At 41.4% G+C, this 21339-nt stretch overlaps 1 protein-coding gene across 2 annotated transcripts in view; it reads right to left on the reverse strand.

Moving 5' to 3' along the window:
- Positions 1 to 20518, reverse strand: part of LOC125458627 (exocyst complex component 1-like) — an 87528-nt gene extending 67010 nt beyond the window's left edge. For both annotated transcript variants that reach the window (XM_048544044.2, XM_048544045.2), the window contains exons 1-2: positions 20084 to 20518; positions 7008 to 7138 (exon numbers count right to left, since the gene is read on the reverse strand). In XM_048544044.2, coding sequence (XP_048400001.1) covers positions 7008 to 7138; positions 20084 to 20207 — 255 coding nt within the window. In that variant the 5' untranslated portion in view covers positions 20208 to 20518. The remainder of the gene's footprint in view (positions 1 to 7007; positions 7139 to 20083) is intronic.
- Between the last annotated feature and the right edge of the window lie 821 nt (positions 20519 to 21339).

The following is a 21339-nucleotide window of genomic DNA, read 5'->3' on the forward strand; positions in this document are numbered from 1 at the left end:
GCAGATGTCAAGTTTCATCCTCAGGTGACCCAAAGAACATGAGTTATTTTCAGTGATGCTTCCCATCCCAATCTTCTGGCTGGGTCTTAAAGTACAGCACATTTCATAACATTTTTTTGGTGGTATCCCTGAGCCTGAGTAGCTAAATAAACAGAAAAAGTTATTTCAACTACTTTAGGTTCAAAAACACTGGCTCTTGTGAAAATAGTAGTTTATGAGATTCTATTTGCCAAAAATTCTACAGGAAGTTTTACATTAAGCAGTGAGGAGTTGGCCAAAAAGAGGAGTTGAGCCTGGGGAAAAATTCATCATGGCCTTCTACAACTGCAGGGCAAGCTTGAGAAATTGATCACCTTAATTCTGCTCCTAATAATGTTCTGAAACAAATGTTCAATAAACAGGAAATCTCCAAAATCTAATAGTTTAATACAAGTGGCCACGTATGTAGAAATTGCTGGAAAAGCTCAGCATTTCTAGTAGTATCTGTGGAGAGAAATCAGAGGTAATGTTTCGGGTCGAGTGACCCTTCCTCAGAACCCAGTTCTTTTGATTTTCATCACATATTTGATTGTTTTACAAAAAAGCAAATCTTTCCAAAAGATTCTTGGGAGCTCTAATACAGGATCATTTTGTAATGTAGTACTTGATAAAGTATGTGGAAATGTCATGTTTTTCCATAATTTCTTCTCAAATATTGCTCGAGAGGTTTTATTCAGAGACGAAAAAATATCTGTTGAATGTTTACATTAATGTCAAATACATTACTACATGTACATAGAGTGTACAAAGAGATGCTCAATCATACTTATCTGATGTGAGAAACAATGATCATGATTGTCCCTGAATGTGTGCCTGGAGTTTGTTTTATGAATCTCTATTTTTGTGCATGTTAACCCAAAATACTACTTTAATTTAGATGTAAGCTTTCTTTAAAGGATTTTTTTGTCACGGTGACCGACAAAAAGGGCTAATAAATGTAAAGAATGTTATTTAAAGTCAATCCATATATTTTAAAACTGAGATTCCCTCAGCTGTAACTTATTTTAGTTTCTGAGAGAAGCAGAGACACTTGAATTTGGTGAGGAGGGTATTGCACACAACAGTCCAAATACAACAAAAAATTAAGATGATTCATAGACTCCCAGGCTTCAAAGAGTCCATGTTCCAGGTTCAGACTGGTTGCAGCCACTCACCCAATATTTGAAGGGGCTGGTCTTCAAATTTTGCTTGCGCTTCAGTCCCATGCTCCTGATCTTTATCTGTTCAGAGTGGAGTTGGGCAGACCGGGCAGGATCCAGCACCTCCTGGTTAGCCTGCTGCTGGGCCTGGCTATGATCATCAACAATGGGTCCATATCGCAAGATATTTAAGGGATTGTTTGAAATGACTGCCTGTCTCCCATTCTATCATTAAATGCATGTTTGATTGTCTCTGAAGAAGAAGGATGCAGTATCTATTGGTACATTTAATATATTTACCAACTGGTGGGTGCCACAAGGGAATGGAGTGTACTATCTCCCTTCTAAAACATTACTTGAATTTAATTAGCTGTTTTATAGAGTCATAGAATCGTACAGCATGTAAAGGGACCCATCGGTCCAACCAGTCTACACCAACCATGTTCATGACTAATCCCACCTGCCTGCGCTTGGCCCACATCCCTCCAAACATTCCTATCCATCTACTTATCCATATGTCTTTTAAACATTGTAACTGTACCTGCATCCACCACGTTCTGTGGCATTCGTTCCATACTACGTAAAAAAGTTGCCCCTCACAAAGAGCTGTGTTTTTTGAGAATACTCTTCTAAAGAACTGTTAATTTGTTTCATTTTTTATTTGTTTGCTATTTATTTTTGAAACAGTGTAAAGAGACAGTTGCCACACATATTGAAGTTGCCATATATCTCTTCCTGCTACAGCAAAATGCTCAAGTTCTCCCTCTCTCTCTACCAGAATTTTCTCTTGATGTTCTTTCTCCTGGACTAGAAAAACATTGTATTTGAGACAATCTGCTCGAGTGAATTTGCCTTTTCTAACAGTGTGTTGATGGGATGTTACTATATTGCAACAGTTACTATTTAGTAGTTAAATAGTCTACTATTCTGTTAAGTTTTCCAATAAAGGTAAAGTTAGACCTCTTTTTTGTTTGTATTTTAAATGGATGTAAGAATAAAGTGAGCTTTGCTTGAAGCTGACTAGTGTGACCAATTGAATTACAACAGAAACACAGCACCTTAAATAAGCCTTTAAATAAGATAAAAGTTAGGGTCTGGAGTATCTCCTTGATATATCTGCAGAGGTTTTGGTCTGGTGTACAACAATAGAAAAAGGAGCATGGATGGCAGTGAACTATTCAAGCCAGAATACCACATGTTGGTGGTGTGGCATTTTAAAATGTGCAGACAGAATCCAGTTGATTCTGAAAAAAAGAAACCTTTTGTTTTTGGAAGAAAAGTACTTATGTTATTTTAAAAGCATTCGGTAGCTGAAAAGCAAACACGGTCGATCGTATTAATGGGAGCAGTAACAGAACAAATCCAGCACTTCAAAAATATACCCTTATCAATAAGCAGTACAAGGTACAAGAACAACAGTATGGGCTAGAAAAGAGAAAAAAACAGACATGTGGGGGGAAAAAAAAGTGGCGTTTGCAAAAGATATTTAGTGAAAGGGGGAAATCTTTACAAAAATAATACAAATATCAAAAATGGGAAGACAAAGGGGTTTAAAAAAATTCTCAGCTCTCAAAAACGAGCATTGATGTCATCATGAGATGACTCTATGAGGCACTGCTCTTACAGGCAGTGAAAGGGGCAGAGAACTTATATAGGCCAGCAGTCTTTGGAAGGCTGCAGAATTTATTTTAGATGAAAAGCAAGAGATTTGAGGAATCTGGAGAAAGGGTCCCATAGAAGAAAAGTAAAAAAATTAACATTTAAAAGGGCTGAGACAGTAATTAAACTCTGCTTTTGGCAGGAAGATTTATAAAGGCTGCAGCTTGAGAACATCATTAAAATTTTTATACATAAGAAAGGGCACTGTGTATTGGACAATGAAAGGCAGAAAACATCCATTTGCCAAATAGGAAAACTCCATCTTTGCTGTGTGAAATGTGGAAAAACCCTGAAAAGTGGGAATCCACCAGTTTGTTTATTATATAAGATGCGAAAATCCAGTAATCAGTATAGACAACTGTATTAGACAGAAAGAGCATTTAAAAGTTTGAAAGCAGTAGATCACTACATGTGGGCCAGCTACTGAAATTTAACATTTGTTTGAAAAAAAAAGTACTATTCAATACAGAATTAAAAAAAAAACTTGCATCCGAAGATAATACTGCTGTAGTACTGAATCTGGAACATTTTACAACATCAAAATTTAAAACAGCATGATACACACAAGATTATAAGCTTGAAGAACAGCAGATTTCAAGCACTACTGAGTACTGACAGATTTAAGACAACAAAATGTGAGGCTGGATGAACACAGCAGGCCAAGCAGCATCTCAGGAGCACAAAAGCTGACGTTTCGGGTCTAGGCCCGAAACGTCAGCTTTTGTGCTCCTGAGATGCTGCTTGGCCTACTGTGTTCATCCAGCCTCACATTTTGTTGTCTTGGATTCTCCAGCATCTGCAGTTCCCATTATCACTGACAGATTTAAAACAGCTTTACAGCAACAAGAATTAATAAACACATTCTAAAGAAATGGCAGAAGATATAATACTTCCACAATGATTGAGGGTCAGAGATGAACAATTTATCACATAAAATTGTGCATCTTGGAAAAACATTGCTAAGATACTGAAATGTTTCAAAACAAATGCTAATTCTGCAGCTGAAATGAGTTAATATGCTATTATATTCAGTAGTTCCTATACTGTGATTTTTCAAGGCTACAGCATTATGGGAGGTCTTAGGTACCATTGTGATCCAGGGCAAGCACATTTCCTGAAAGAATCTGAAGTTTGAGTCGTGTCAGCTCAGAGTTTATGAGCTGGAGACCAAACTACAGACAGTGTAATACATCAGGGAGGGGGGAACTTTATCTCATGGAATCAGAGATGTAAAGCACAGACACAGAGCCTTGGGTCCAAATCGTCCATGCCGACCAGATATCCTATATGCATCGAATCCCATTTGCCAGCATTTGGCCCATATCGCTCTAAACCCTTCCTATTCATGTACCCATCCAGATGCCTTTTAAATGCTGTAATTGTACCACCCTCCACCATGTCCCTTGGCAACTCATTCCAGACATGAAGCATCCTCTGTGTGAAAAAAGTTGTTCCTTAGGTCCCTTTTCAATCTTTCCCCTCTCACCATAAACTTATTCCCTCTAATTGTGGTCTCCCCTACCCTGCGGAAAGACCTTGGCTATTCACCCTATCCATGCCCTTCATGATTTTACAAACTTCTACAAGGTCACCCCCAAGCCTCTGACACTCCAGGAAAATAGCCCCAGCCTATTCAGCCACTCCTTATAGCTCAAACCCTCCAACCCTGGCAGCATCCTTGTAAATCCTTTCTGAACCCTTTCAAGTTTCACAACACCTTTCCTAGAGCAAGGAAATCAGGATTGAATGCAGTATTTCAAAAGTGTCCCAGCCAATGCCCTGTCCAGCTACAACATGACCTCCCAATTTCTATACTCAACGCACTTATCATGAAGGCAAGCATACCAAACACATTCTTCATCACCCTATCCACCTGCTACTCCACTTTCAAGGAACAACGAACTTGTACTCCAAGGTCTCTTTGTTCAACACCACTCCATAGGATCTTACTGTTAAGTGTCTAAGCCCTGCCCTGATTTGCTTTACCAAAATGCAGCAGCTCACATTTATCAAAATTAAAGTCTTTCTGCTAATCCTCAGCCCATTTGCCCATTTGATCAAGGTCCCATAATACTCTGAGGTAGCCTTCCTCACTATCCATGACACCACCTGTGAGTTTCTGAGGTGCAGATGGATCCAGGTGTTCTAGTGCATGAGTCATGAAAAGCTAGTACGTAGGCCCGGTGTTCAAGGATACTTTTTAGATGCTAACAAAGTGTGGAGCTGGATGAACACGGCAGACCAAGCAGCAAGATGCTGCTTGACCTGTTGTGTTCATCCAGCTCCACACTTTGTTATCCCGGATTCTCCAGCATCTGTAATCCCATGATCTCTGATACTTTTTAGATGATATTCTTTATTATGAGGGAAATCGAACATAGAAGTAAAGATGACTGGGCATCTCAAATGTATGCATAATTTTGGTCTCCTTATTTAAGTAAGACTGTAAATCCAAAGTGGTTCAAAGGAGGCTTCGTAGGTTCATAACTGGACTGAGTGGATGATTTGAGGATGTGTTGGACAGGCAGGGCCTGTTTCCACTGGAATTTACAAGACAGATGACTTGATTGAAGTGCAATGGATTCTGAATGGGCTAGACAAGGATGTTTCTTCTTATAGATGAGTCTGAATTAGATTCATCATTAAATCTCACCATGTTAGGACTGACAGGAGGATTTCTTTTTCTCTCAAAGGATTGTTCAACTTCACATCTCTTTTCCTCAACAAGTGGTGAAAGTGAGGTCATTTAATATTTTTAAGGCAGATGTGGACAGATTCTTGTTAGGAATCAAAGGTTATTGGGGTGGATGGGAATGTGGAATTCCAAACACAAACAGAACAGCCAGAATATTACTAAATGGCAATATAGTCTATTGCTTTGAATGTCCATATGAATGACGTTGTTAATTGTTAGAATACTAACGTCAGTAGAAATACAATTGATGACATCCTAGAGGCTGTTGATCCAGGCAATCCATAATCATTTCATTACTGACCAATACAGACAAACAGAAAACTGTGACTACGAAGATTCGGGATCAGCATTAATGAGAGATAGAATTACTATTGGAATTCTTGATTAAACTCTTAGATTTTTTTCAGTCAGATAAGATTTAAGCTTTGAAAAAGTTATTTAAATTGTGTTGAAAGCAGAAACCAGAAAGAATGTCAGACAGATCCTGAGAGGAGAAGAACAGGAGAGGAACAGAGCCTATTCACTTTACAAGTTATGTTTATTCTAAGTGGCATATGAGAAGCCAACATGGAAAGAAAGCCAAATACAGATGCTAAGAGTCAGTGTCAGCGATGTGGTACATTAAGCTTCACAGGTGTAGACAATGTTTGGCCAAGACGAAAGAAATTATAAAACTCTAGGTCACTTCCAGAAGGTGTGCAGTATTCAAACGTAATTTCAAGACACCAAGACTATTGGTAGTGATACAAAGAAGTCCATACAATAGAGCATTAACCACCATTATAAATGGTACCAACGTTAAACAAAATATTTTCATTAGAAAAGACACCAGAGGCACACCTAGGAGAAATTATTGTTTTGCACGAAGGCTTTGATTCAATTGACTTTTAATTTTAAGCTTGATACAGGAACAACTAGCACAATCCTTCCAGTCAGGTACGATGGGTGAGGAAACTGAAGTTACAACCTACAAAAATGAAACTGCACAGTCCAGTGGAATAACTCAGAAGATCGAAGGTATACAACAAATAACACTAACACAAACAGCATACAAGAGTTGAAAATATGTATGCAGCCTACTATCAATATTCCTCACTTTTGAGCCCATATGCATGTCTTGAACTCAATTTTCTTAACAGGGCAGAAGGAATCCCACTAGTTCCAAGTTGCTCCTATGAGAGTGCAATTGTGAAAGTATGGTTAGGGCAGAATTGGTCTCAGAACTGACATCCTTCAGGCAAATAACTATCAGTGGTTATTGTTAAAGCTCAAATTCATAAACATCAAATGGAGTGAGTTAAGTGAACAACTGTACACAGGAGGTAAGCATTACTGGTAACACAAAACTTATGGAAGAGAAAAGAAATTCAGGTAGAAAAAATAAAAAACTTAATATTTCTTTATACTCAGCTCAGGCATTCGATCCTGATTTATGATAATGAGCCACAAAACAACAAAATCATTTCTCCTTCTACCTTGTCTGGATCCTTTCCGTCAACAAGCATCAGATCCTCAAATGACCACCAGGCCACTTGTTTGTACACATCGCCTTTATCAGCTTTCTTAAATTTCACAAGGGAAGCTTGATACGGACGATCAGTTGACACTGCATGAGAAAACAAATGTAGAACCATTAATTTATGAAGTCCCTTGTCTCTAGGAAGAAACAAACTCAGTTGTATTTGATTGATTTCAGCCCGTCCAAATTTAATTTGAACTGAAACCAGGTCAAAGGTGGATGAAAGCATAACGGGCCAGTTTAATTTTGCAATATCTCGCATTATACTGTGTATAGGCAGATCATTTAATCAGTTGAATAAGCACATTGAAATCTAAATAATGGGTTAGTTTTTCTGCTCATTCATGTCAATGCTTGAAAAACCAGCTCATTCACTTTCAGTAGATTGGGGCTTGGTCATAACATTCTGCAGCACCAAACCGCAGCAGATGAGAAACTTATCAACTGCAACCCCATCATGTCAGCACATTTATATTTTAAACTGGGAATCAGTAAGGACTGGATTTTCAATTTGGGCTTGGGAACCTAACTCCACAGGGCAACATGACAGGCACATTGAATCATTTAATATGACCTATTAATGGCCAGAGTTCACACTTGCTGAACAATTGAGATGTGGAAGCTGGCTTTGAAGCTACTGAATCAAAAGGGGCCATCCATCACTGAAGGAGTTGCAACATCTTATTCCAAGAAGAGGAGAAAAACTCACTACTTCTTATAAAGCTTTCAAAAGAAATAGATTGGTGGTAGAAATATGCCAACAACTGAAATGCTGCAAAATTGTAAGCACATTTTGCAAACCAACAGCTTTCTAAAATCCAATTCAGAGTGTTCTTCAGGCTTCCACATGTAGGGAACTGGGTTAAAATTTGCTACTGCTTTGTAAGTTTCCCATCGGTGGCAAGTTGAGTTGTAGGAAAGAGACAGCTACTGGTTTTGAGCTTAGTGCCTTTTTCTAAAAATAGGAAATCTTTGTGAGTAGTGAAGTCTACTGCTTCACTACAAATTGTTGGCATTTCCCCCTCACATCAAGTGTGTCAAAACTCTCCCTCCCATCAGCTTGATAACCACACTGGCAACCTTTCCTGTCTTCTGATTGCTGTGGACCAACACCAAATTCCTGGTTGGATCCTCCTGCCACTGATTTTCTTATGCAGCAACAGGCCATGTGGTCAATTTGGCTAGCTACCAGGCAAGAATTATTCCCAAAAAAACAAAGTGCTGCGCATTACCTTTGCCTCCAGCCTAGACAATCTGTTTGTGTATTGAATTCCACATCTCTATTTCTTCCCAACAACCTTTGACTACTTTGCCTAATAAAGAATTTGTCTGGCTCTGCCTTAAAGTATACAATTACCCCGCTTCCACCAATTTCATTGGAGGGGTGTTCTAAAGTTGTACAATTCTCCAAGAGAAGAGCAAAATACATGTTCTAAGGGAAAAAGTAGGAGATGAATAAGATAAAATATTTTAGATAAAACCTGCAAACTAGTTGCTGTCAGAATGAGTGATAAATGCATTTTCCACTATAAATTATACTTATGATAGTAATAGTTTAACAGGCTAACATAAGAAATTTAAATGGTGCACACAGGTAAAGATTAACATATCATAGCTGGGAAATGGATCTGTAGGTTTTTTTTGTATTAGGTGGTACAGTGTCACATCATGTTTCAGTTCGCAATAGATTGCCTTCTCATTTGCCAAAGTTGAGAGCTATCTTCAGGCTTAAACTTCAAAGTAACACAGTTCACAACATATTTATAGTCAAGTGGGCCAGGCAGCTTCAGAGGAGCAGGAAAGTTGACGTTTCGGGTTGGGACGCTTCTTCAGAAATAGGAGAGAGCGAAGGGAGCTCAGAAATAAATAGACAGGAGGGGTAGGGCTGGGGGAGGTAGGTGGGATGGTGATAGATGAGTGCAGGTAGAGAGTGGTTGGGATTGGTCAATGAGGTGGAAGGAGTGGATAGGTGGGGCAGAAGATGGACAGGTTGTGTCAGGTCAAGGAGGGGGGGGGGATGAGATGGAGGGTTGGTCGTGGGATGAGGGTGGGGGTGGGGAGGTTTTGAAACTGGTAAAATCCACATATAGGCCATTGGGCTGTAGGCTCCCAAGGTGGAATTTGAGGTGCTGCCTTTGTAACACTGGAGGAGGCCCGTGATGGACATATCACCCAGGGAGTGGGAGTTGAAATGGTTCATGACTGGAAGATGTTGTTTTTGTCACAAACAGAGTGCAGGTGCTCTACAAAGCCGTTTCTGAGCCTCTGCTTGGTCTCACCGCTGTATAGAAGGCCATATTGGGAGCAGCAGATGCAATAAATCACATTGACGGATGAGCAGGTGAACCTCTGCCTGGTGTGAAAGACTTGTTTGGTGCCTTGAATGGAGGTGAGGGGGGAGGTGTAGGGGCAGGTGTAGCACTTACTGTGGTTGCAGGGAAAGGTGTTGAGGGTGGTGGGGCTAGTGGGCACTCTTGCGGGCCTGCTGTGTTCCTCCAGCCCCAAACTGTTATCTCTGACTCCAGCATCGGTAGTTCTTACTCCCTCTGATACTTATAGTCAATATTGCTTTACATGGCAATCATAGATAAATCAGACTCTCACTTGTAATTATATGTCTTTTTAAACAGAAAAGATTTAAAATAGAAAATGAACCAAAATGTTCCCAAACGAACCCAAAGAATTGATTTAACTTTTTACATTCACATCAAAGTGCTCAAGCAAGGCTTCCAGACAGTAAAATTTAGTGCAGTTCTGTCCGGTGTGGTAGTGTCTTTTCTAATTCCACCTATATTGCGCACTTCATGCTTGGTGATTACATATTCAGACTGTAGCACATGGTTGAGCAGTACCCTCGTTTTGCCTCAAGGAATACATTGCTGGTGGATAGCTAAAATGTCTTGAATTGCTGATGTGGGGTTTTGAAGTGACATCTGTGACAAGATATTCCACTGTTACGATTTCTCATTGATGTTATCACGTGACATATGTTCAGAAGAAAGGTCTGTCTCCTTTGGGCAGATTGTTTGTTCTGCTTCTAAATTTTCAGTATGCTCTGTAGAATGTCTGCATCAAATGAAACTTTTGCTATGTAATGCCCCTCAAACAAATTTTAGATTGTATCCAATGTTATTTGGATTGCTCATTCTACAATTAGATTTTGATTGAAGAAATTTGATGACTGCTTTATCTAAAGAGATAAACATTCCTGCATTTGTCCTGTCTGGTGCTGTCAGAATTTTATAAATTTCTATGAGAATCTCCTTCATTCTCCTGAACTGCCAGGAATACAATCCTAATCAATTCAACCTCTCCATATACATCAATCCTGCCATCACAGGAAATAAATCGGTAAACCTTCCCTAAACCACCTCCACAGAAAGATCATCATCCCTCAGGTCACAAGTCCAAAACTGCATACAATATTCCTGGTGTGGGCTTTCTAAAGCCCTACGTAGTTGCAGCAAGACATCCCTGCTTCTGTTCTTGAATTCTCTTGCCTTCTTTACTACTTGTCGCACCTTAATGTTGCCTTTCAGAACGACTGGCATCTAAGGATACCTGGGTCATATTACACATTCCCCCGCTTTCAATTCACAGCCATTCAGATAATATTTTGCCTTGATGTGTTTGCTTTCAAAGTAGCTAACATCATGCTTATCCACATTATACTGAATCTGCCATGCATTTTCCCATTCAGTCAGCTTATTCAAATCACACTGAAGCATCTCTGCATCCTCCTCACAGCTCATTCTCCGATCCAGTTTTGTGTCATTTTGCAGCCAGGAAACAAACCTTAACCAAAGCAATGGGAATTGCATGACCAACTAAGAAAATAAATCTGAACCAGTATCCATGAAAAGCAGTGATTATCACACACCCAGGGTAAAACTGTTCCTTAAGGGAAGACACAAGATTTGCTTGTTTGCCTATAAAATTGTAGTGGACTGAAAAGGAATGTAAATGTAGCCCAGAAGCAACTCTAATGACACCACAGGTCGGAGATGAGGTGTAAATGAACAAGAGCATGGAAAAGGTCAGAAATCTAACTTTAGGCATAGCAGCTAAGGAGGTGACTATGAGAACAGGCAGTCAATACAGGACTGATGGTATTTTACTTAAATACTTAGAGGAGTTGATGAAATAATGTAAGTGAGCTTGTAATTCAAGTTGAAATTGTCAAATACAATCACTGAATCGTGGCTGTAAGATCAGGGCTGCAAGAAGATTTAAATCCAAGGATTTAAATATCCAAGGATACATCTTCCATCAAAATGACAGGCAGATGGGCAGGAGATGGATCAGGGTTCATATATTATTAAGAAATTAAATTAAATTAAATTGACAGCAAGAAGTGACAATAAAGCCATTAAGCACGGAATCTGTGGGGGTAAAGTTGACAAATCGCAAAGGAATATCGACCCTGATGGGGGGTTATGCACAGGCCCCCTAATAGTAATCAGGATGAGGGGAAGAAAATATATCAGGAGACAGAAAAAACATGTAGGAAACGCACTATTACAATAATCATGAAGGGCTTCAAAATGCAGGTGGACTTGGAAAATCAGGTTGTGTAATGTCTATGAGAAAGGGCTAGAGAAGATTTACAAGTGAGTTGCCAGGATTGGACAGTTCGCGCTACAGGAACAAAATGAATAGGCTGGGGATTTTTTCCCTTGGAGTGGAGGCTGAGGGTGATCTTATAGGAGTTTATAAAATCATGAGGGGCATGGATAGGGTGATTAGCTGAGGTCTTTTTCCCAGCGAGGGGAGTCCAGAACAAGAGGGCATAGGTTTAAGGGTGAGAGAGAAAAAAAGGACCCGAGGGGCGACTTTTTCACGCAAAGCATAGTACGTATATGGAAGAAGCTGCCAGAGGAAGTGGAAGAGGTAGATACAATTACAACATTTAAAAAACATCTGCACGGGTATATGAATAGGAAGAGTTGAGAAGGATATGGGCCAAATAGGACTCGATCGGTTAGGATATCTGGCTGGTATGGCCGGGTTGGACTGAAGGGTCTGTTTCTGTGCTGTATAACTCGGTGACTCAGATTTTTTTTGGAGCAGCTCATGGTAGACTCCACTGGGGTACAGGCAATTCTGGATTGAGTGATGAGTATTGAGGTAGACTTGATTAAGGAATTTAAGGCGAAAGAACCCCAAGGGGACTTGAGGGAGAGAAGCTGGAATCAGAGGCAACAATGTTACAATTGAGTAAGGATAATTACAAAGTAATGAGAAAAGAGCTGGCCAGAATTGACTGTAAGCGGATTCTAGCAGGGAAGGAACAGAAGCAGTGACAAGGGTTTTTGGGGATAATTTGGGAGGCACAGTGCAAATGCAGCCTAAGGAAGAAGTAGCATACAAAGAAGAGGAGGAGGAGGCAACCACGCTGGCAAGGGAAGTCAGGGACAACAGAAAAGCAAAAGAAAAAGCATACAACATGGTAAAGATAAGTGGGAAGCTAGAGGATTGGGAAGCCTTTAAAAAACAAGGCAGGATAACTAAGACAGCAATGGGGGCTGAAATACAAGGGTAAGCTAGCTAGCAATATAAAAGAAGAGTGCAAGAGTTTATTTTAGATATCTAAAATGGTAAGAGAGACATTGGACATTGGAGGCTGGAAAAGGAAATAAAGAAATAACAAATGAACTGAAGACCTTGCACAAGCATGAACAGTGAGCAAAGAAGTGGAAGATGAAATTCAATATGGGAAAGTGTGATCTTGTGCACTTTAGTTGGATGAAGAGACGTGTAGAGTATTCTCTAAAATGGGGAAAGTCTTCAGAAATCTGAAGCACAAAAGATACCCGGGAGTCCTAGTTCAGGGCTCTCTTAAGGCTAAGTTGTAGGTTCAATTAGCAGTTAGGAAGGTGAAATAACTGCAGAGGCTGACATCCCATCACCAAGTCACCCTTTATTTACACGTGCACCACACATTGGCCATGACCAGCCAGTTCAGAGTCAATTTCTGAAGTGAGGAGATTCTGAATCTCCTGTTTATATTTGTCATCCAGCGCTCCCTGAATGGCCCAGGGTAACAACCCCAAAGATCTCATAGTCAATAAGATCCACCTGGTTCCAATCACTATACACCCCCGAGTCTGGGGATGTACGCCTGGTCTTTGTCAGGTAGCTTCTCCTGCAACATTTTCACCCAAGGTCCAGTTCCTTTGACACAGTGATATGTACCCAGCCATAGCACATCTCATGTCTAGCGGGACCTCAGGAGAGTTTGCTCATCTTCTTCTGGCAGTAACTATTTCAAGGCTGCATCCATCTCAGACTGAGGTTTACTTGACACCAGACATGACCGGGGGAGATCCCACAGTTTCTGATAGTCTCTCTGGCTGTTCTGAGGAGCCAGAAACGTATTGCTCCTGCCCAGTTTGCAAGGTAGCAGCTTTCAGATATTCCACATGTTTGTTCAGGGCTGCCTCACTTATTCGAACTTTGTGTGTCATAGGACTTGACCTCACCTCATGCCATGCAGGGCCATTTCCATGCACCAAACTTCGTCCCCTGCAGTAAACTGTCTCTCTTGCTTTGGAGAAGCGAATGGCTGGCATTGACATTCCTGCTGCCATTTCACTGACATGGCCAGGTGCGGAAATACAGGTTTAACCCTGTGTGGAGTCTTCTCCCCACTAGAAACTCTGCTGGAGCTATCCCCATAGTTCTGTAAATGTGGTCCTGTATTCAAACATGGATAGTTTGACATCAAGTGAAGCTGTAGGCTATTTCTTTAAGTTTGCCTTCAACATTTTGACTGCTCTTTTTTGGTCTTCCCAGTCATTAACACGTCATCCAGATTAATGGCATTATCCAGATTAATGGCAATCTGGGGTAGGTCTTGTAAAATATTCTCCATTATTCGCTGGAAAAGGGCGCAGGTTGATAATACCTCAAATGGCAGTCTTGTATACTGGTAAAAATCCCTATGGGTATTGTGGCGTTCTCATGTGACTGCTCATCTAGTCACAACTGCAAGTAGGAATGGCTCATGTCAAGCTTTATGAAAGACAGCCTCCCTGCCAAGTTTGCATACAAGTCCACTATGTGAGGGAATGGGCATTTATCCAGGTGCAAGAAGCCATTAACTGAGCCATCAGGCTTCATAATCAGCATGACTGGTGCTGCCCATTCCACGAACTGCACTAGTTTGATGATTCCTTCACTTTCCAGCCTCCTGATTTCCACCTCTACTTTTGCGCACAAGGCAAATGGCATTGGACAAGCTTTGCAAATCCACAAAATTACTTTCCGGTCAACAAATAAAGTAGCTTTGGCCCCATTGATAGACCTGAGCCCTTACTGAGAAACTCCTGGATATTTCATTCAGACTTCAATGAGGCAGCCATTTTCCAGTTGAAGAATGTTGAGGCAATCAAAGTGAATCTTTTTCAACCAATTCCACCCCAATAGACTTGAGCCCAAACCACTTACTACAATCAGTGGTAGGTGCACCAACCGCTTCTTATAGGAGACCGGAACCAAAGTCATAGCATTAATCTGTAAAGGTTCCCCAGAGAAGGTTCTCAGTCTGGCCAAGGGTTTGCACAAATTTAAGGGTTAGAGTCCAGAGCAAATCTGCTTAAAGACAGATTCTGCAACCACATATACATCTGTGCTTGTGCCAACTTCCATGAGGACCAGGTGACTATTTAACCACACATTAATTTCAGTTGTTACAGAGATAGTAGCAACTGCCGATGCTGGAGAGTCTGATATAACAAGGTGTACAGCTGGATGAACAGCAGGCCAAGCAGCATCAGAGAAACAGGAAAGCTGATGTTTTGGTTCTAGACCCGAAACGTCAGCTTTCCTGCTTCTCTGATGCTGCTTGGCCTGCTGTGTTCATCCAGCTCTACACCTTGTTATATTTAATTTTAGTTGGTTGTGATTTGGATATTCCCAAATAATTTAACTGTTTGAACCCACACGTAGATGGGCTTACTGAGGAGTGCACTCTCCTGGATACCGGCCAATGAGTTTTCATACTCAAGTCAGGCCTTGAGGAGTCCTTTGCTTTCTCAAGTCCACATACTGGCAGGTACTACAATGGTTTACCAGCCCAGATCCTGAAGAAATCTTTAGTCATTTGACTGAGGCTTGGCTTTGTTGTGGGGGTTCTGCTGTTGGCTAGCCTCCGATCCCTTTACTCATGACATGCTCTGTGTGAGTTGTTTTAACCGCTTCAAAAATCCTGATACAGATTCCCCTAGTTCTTGAACAGTCAAATAAAATTGAAAGCATCTCAGAATTCAACGAACTTTGGGATCATTATGTTCCTTAACCAAATCTGTCAACTGTTGGAAGGTTTCACTGTCCGGTGCATCAGAGAAAGTTACGTCCCTAATAACTGAGAATTTTGTAGGCCCGTAAGTGGTCAGAATAATTACTCATTGCTTTTCATCTGTGCCAACGTCGTTTACCCAGAAGAAATATTGTATTCTTTCCATACTGGGCCCAGTCTTTGATGGCAGGTACAAATAAGTCATGTTTGTCGTTTATCTCAAGAGATTGGAATATAAAAGCAGCAATGTGCTTCTGAGGCTTTATAAGGCTCTGGTTAGGCCCCATTTAGAATACTGTGTCCAATTTTGGGCTCCACACCTCAGGAAGGACATACTAGCCCTGGAGCATGTCCAGCGGAGATTCACATGGATGATCCCTGGAATGGTAGGTTTAACGTACGATGAACGGCTAAGGATCCTGGGATTGTACTCATTAGAGTTTAGAAAGTTGAGGGGAGATCTAATAGAAACTTACAAGATAATGTATGGTTTAGAAGGGGTGGACTCTAGCAAGTTGTTTCCGTTAGGCGGGGAGACTAGGATCCGTGGGCACAGCCTTAAAATTAGAGGAGGTAAGTTTAAAACTGAAATGAGAGGACATTTCTTCAGCCAGAGAGTGGTGGGCTTGTGGAATTCATTGCTGCAGAGTGCAGTGGAGGCCGGGACGTTGATGCCTTCAAGGCAGAGATCGACAAATTCTTGATCTCAAAAGGAATCAAGGGCTATGGGGAGAGTGCAGGGAAGTGGTGTTGAAATGTCCATCAGCCATGATTTAAATGGCGGAGTGGACTTGATGGGGTGAATGGCCTTACTTCCACTCCTATGTCTTATGGTCTAAGTTTCCCAAATAAAGACATGATGCCAGAAATGTTTACTCCAACTCAAAGATGACTGCTGCTAGGAAATATTCTTTAGGCATATACTTTTTTCTCCAATTGCCACTGAAATAGCTGCACAGCGGCTAGTATCCCATCACCAAGTAACCCTTTATTTACACATGCACAGTACACTGGGTGTGGCTAGGCAGATCAGAGTCAATCCCCAAAGTGAATCGCCTGTTCATATTGGTCAGCCAGGACTGTCTGATTGATCCAGGTTAACAACACCAAACAAGCGTTGCATAGTTAATAAGATCCACCTGCTTCCCATCACTACGGAAGGCAAACGTAATGTTAATCTTCATTTCAAGAGGGTTAGAAATGCAGAGGGGTGCTGCTGAGGCTACGCAAGGCTCTGGTCAGACTGCATTTGGAATACTGACAGCAGCTTTGAGCCTTGTATCAAAGGATGGATGTGCTGGCTTTGGAGAAGGTCCAGAGGAGTTTTACATGACTGATCCAGTAGATGAAAAGCTTGTTGTATAAGGAGCAATAGAGGACTCTAGGTCTGTACTCAACTGAATTTAGAAGGATGACGGGAGATCTTAATCAACTTTATAGAATACCAAGAGACCCAGATACAGTAGATGTGGAGAAGATGTTTTCACTGACAGGAGTGGCTAAGACACGAAGGCAGAGCATCAGAATGGACAACTTTTTAGAACTGAAATAAGGAGGAGTTTTTCATCTAGAGTGTGGGTAATCTGTGGATCCCTTTACTGCAGTGGGCTTTACAGGTCAAGTAATTTAGTGCATTTAAGACAGAGATAGATAGGTTCTTGATTGTCAGGGATTCAAAGGTTAGGCAGAGAAGGCAGGAGAATGGGGGTGAGAAACATATCAGCCACAATCAAACAGTGGATCAGACTTGACGGGCCTTCCAAACCCATGACGACTACCATCTAGAAAGAAAAGGCAACAGATACACAGGATTACCACCACCTGCAAGTTTCCCTTCAAGCCTCTCACTATCCTGACTTGAAAATATATAACGGTTCTTTCAGTGTTAGTCAAAATCCTGGATCTTCCTCCATAACAGCATTGAAGGTGTTCCTCCACCAAAGAGACCACACCTTCTCCAGGACAGCTAGAGAACATAGATTCATAGAATCCCTAGAGTGTGGAAACAGGCCCTTCGGCCTAACAAGTCCACACTGACACTCAGAATATCCCACTTAGACCCATTCCTTTATAACCCAACTGATCTACACATCCTTGAACACTATGGGCAATTTAGCATGGCCAATCCACTGAGCCTGCAAATCTTTGAACAATGGGAGGAAACCAGAGCACCCGGAGGAAAGTCATGAAGGGGAGAATGTGCAAACTCCACACAGACAGTTGTCTGAAGCTGGAATCGAACCTGGGTCCCTGGTGCTGTGAGGTAGCAGTGTTAACCACTGAACCACCATGCCGCCCAAATGAGATAAGCAATAAATGCTGGCATAATCAGTATTGTTCACATGAATGAATGAATTTTAGAAGTGATCAGGATTTGTTGAACATAATATTGAGTCTGCAAGGTTCTAAGTCACAACTGTAAAGATGAGATGCTGTACCTGAAGTTTACGAGTTTTCAATAAACACTATACTGGACCAACACAGTGAGGCCAGAGTGGTGATGAGCTGAAGAAGTAAAGTAAAAGGTGACTGAAATGTGGAGTGATATTTCTGCTCTGAACATAGACCTCTTGCAAAGTTGTGCCTGTGTTTGATCACTCCAATTTTGAGAAAATCATTGTAAGCAATTGATACATCATACTAGCTGAAAAAGGAGGAGTTGGCACCTCATGTTGTGGCTGTACAAGATATTGGTGAGGACTTTTAGAATACTGCATACAATTCTGTTCATCTTTCTATACAAAGGGTGTTGTTAATCTTGAGAGAATGCAGAAAAGACTGACAAAAATGTTGCCAGCACTGAAGGGTTTGAGTTACAGGGAGAGGTTGAATGGGCTGGGGCTTTTTTCCTCTGGAGCATCAGAGGCTGACAGGTGATCTTATAGAGGCTTATAAAATCATGAAGAGCATGGATAGGTTGTTTAGCCAATGTCTTTTTCTCTTTCTAGGGGCGTCCAAAACTAAATGGTATAGGTTTAAGGCGAGAGGAGAAAGATTTAAAAAGGACCCAAGGGGTAACTATTTTCACAGAGGATGGTGTGTATATGGAATAAGCTGCCAGAGGAAGTGGTGGAGGTGGGTACAATTACACTTGAAAGTCATCTTGATGGGTATATGACTAGGAGGGGTTTAGGGAGACATTGGCCAAATGTTGGCAAATGGGACAAAACCAGGTTGGTTTGTTTGGTTGGCGCAGATCAGTTGGACTAAAGGTTCTGTTTCCGTGCTTTATGGCTCAATGACTATGACTATAAGTGCTAGTACATTGGAAGGAGCTTTTGCAAGTCATTTGTTTTCTCGGGTATTAATAGAGCTTTTAAAGATATATTTGGAATGTTAATCTTGAATTGTTGTTGCATTAATCCAAATGATCTGTGCAGTTAGCATAAAATTTCTACTGTAGTTTTCATCGATATGTTGTGTTCAGTTATCAGAATAAGAATTCAAATAAATGATTCAATAGTCAAAAATATATCTTCCTACATAAAAAAGTTAAAAGTTATATTTACATTGGATAACAAGTTCCATCACCATTTTGACTTTCCTCACCAGTAAGCTGCAATAGCAGTATCTGTACCAGCAGGTTGTTATCCTTCAGTGAGTCCAAATGTAACCCACAGTAGTTCGCTTTTGCCACAGGATTGATGGTTCTGAATCATCTCTCAAGCTGAGTTAAAATAACAGTCTGGACTACTTGCAATGAAATTATTCAAGATTCATTGAATACTCCAAAAACAAACAGCAAGTTCTAAAATGGAAACTCCAGATATCAAATTACACCAAAATTTTCCTTATCAAGTTTGTGCTAAGTTTTGAAGTTTACTCCCCGTTTCAAGCCTGGTAATCTAACTGTTTAACTCAGAACAAATTAATCAACAGAAATGCCTCGGCTAAGTTTTGACAAGATGTAATCTAGCGACTTGGGGCGGCATGGTGGCTCAGCGGTTAGCACTGCAGGCTCACAGCACCAGGGACCCAGGTTCAATTCCGGCCTCAGGCAACTGTCTGTGTGGAATTTGCACATTCTCCCCCTGTCTGCATGGGTTTCCTCTGGGTGCTCCGGTTTCCTCCCACAGTTCAAAGATGTGCATGTTAGGTGGATTGGCCATGCTAAATTGCCCATAGTGTTCAGGGGTGTGTGGGTTATAGGGGGATGGGGATGGGTCTGGGTGGGATGCTTCAAGGGGCAGTGTGGACTTGTTGGGTCAAAGGGCCTGTTCCCACACTGTAGGGAATCTAATCTAAAAATCTAGACTGTCCCAGGATAATGACTTTTTTTCCTAAATGGGAAAAGCAGTTATACTCCAAGTGGCTTTTAAATATGTAATGTGTACATATGGTGTTCGCTGTCAACCTCGTCCATCCTGACCCTTTTAGAATACCAGTTCCAACTTTCAATATGCACACTCTCGGATCAAATACTGAACGTGAATGTTAGATTGGAAGACTGTTCACACATTCCCAACTCTAAATCAGAAAACAAAAACAAAGGCTAAACGACTATCTCTTACACTTGGCATTTGGAAGAATGAATGTTAAGTACACTGCGTTATTTGAAAACTACATACGTACTGGATGAACAAATAATGGAATGTATCGAGAGTTTGGGCCGTAGAAGAGTCTAAAAGTAAAACATTTCCAAACGGGGTTGGCATGATACACCTTTGCCCACAGGGTGAAATCTCAAACCGGACACGAACAGCTCTCTATCACCAACTGCTTAGTGTACGCACCTGCGGCGCACAAGATACAGTTTTTCCGCTTCTTTCCAGCTTTCCAGACGAAGACCAAGCCCAACAACCTCTCCTCCTGCGGTGTGAAAACATCCTTTTGCAACTGGTTCCGAATAGCAATCATAGCAGATGCAGAAAGGAAGCAAATGGTTTCCTCCCGTTTTCTTGAAATTCAATCCAGGAAGTCACAACACCACTGTTTCAGACAAGATTTAAAAGTGCAATGCACACAACAACGACAAATGTTCTCAGCGAATCCCCAACTAATGGGAAATCATACAAATAGGTTGCAATCTATTCCCAAAAAAAAATTCCCTCCAGCTCACAAGGCCTTCCCCGTTTCTATCTCACCAACTGACAGATTTCCTGCCAACGGAAGCGCGAGGGAAACAACGCGCGTGCAACCCGGCACTTTGAGCCAAACCGAGGCTCGGCCTCAGGCTTCGGGCTCCGTCCTCTCAGAGACAGCTCACCGCCCACAATCGCCCAACCCCCTTCTGACGCCCCACGCCCTCCGATGCCCCGCCCTACTATTTGCATCCGCTCTTTCAGTTGGCGGACAGCCGTTGTCCGTACGTCGCGTGTGTTGTGAGCCGGTCTGTTTTGCTTAACGGTCTCTCCTCGTGTCATTTAAAAATGAAAGGAGTACCAAACTCGCAGGTGATCCGGACTGGATTGGTATCATTCTCTTGCTCTGGTTAATAATATAAGAATACCCATATGAACAGCTATGTTCATTTTAGCCCTGAGGTATATTAATTTTTGTTGGCTTTAACAGAAAACAAGTAATTCTGATCACACTTGACGGGTTGGGGAGTGTGTAATGGTGGTGGGGTAAGGGGCGCTGTGTGAAGTTGGCCGCTGCAACCAGAAGTTACCGAATTCGAAACGTTAACTGTGTTTCAGTCTCCGCAGACGCTACCAGACTAGCTGAGTTTCTTCAGCAACTGCTGTTTCAGATCTCCTGAATCTGCAGTTGTTTGTTTTATTTTAGGATATAAACAAAGTCTTGCATTTCCCCGCCACACTGTCTGTGGATACTGAGAAGACGCCAACTGTACCCACTCTTCTGATAGCGTTGGTAGCCGAGGCCAGTAGGATCTCCCTGGCTGCCGAGAATGAAATCCCACAGCTGGCCAGAGGCAAAGGTTTCAGCCGCAGTGATCTCCGAAGAGCACCTGTACGGCTTCTGACTTAATACTGTGCCGAACCGAGCATAAGCTGTTAGTTTAGTAGTTAGTCACATCTGGTACCAT

Source organism: Stegostoma tigrinum, chromosome 15 (assembly GCF_030684315.1).
Source record: "Stegostoma tigrinum isolate sSteTig4 chromosome 15, sSteTig4.hap1, whole genome shotgun sequence".
NCBI lineage: Eukaryota > Metazoa > Chordata > Chondrichthyes > Orectolobiformes > Stegostomatidae > Stegostoma > Stegostoma tigrinum.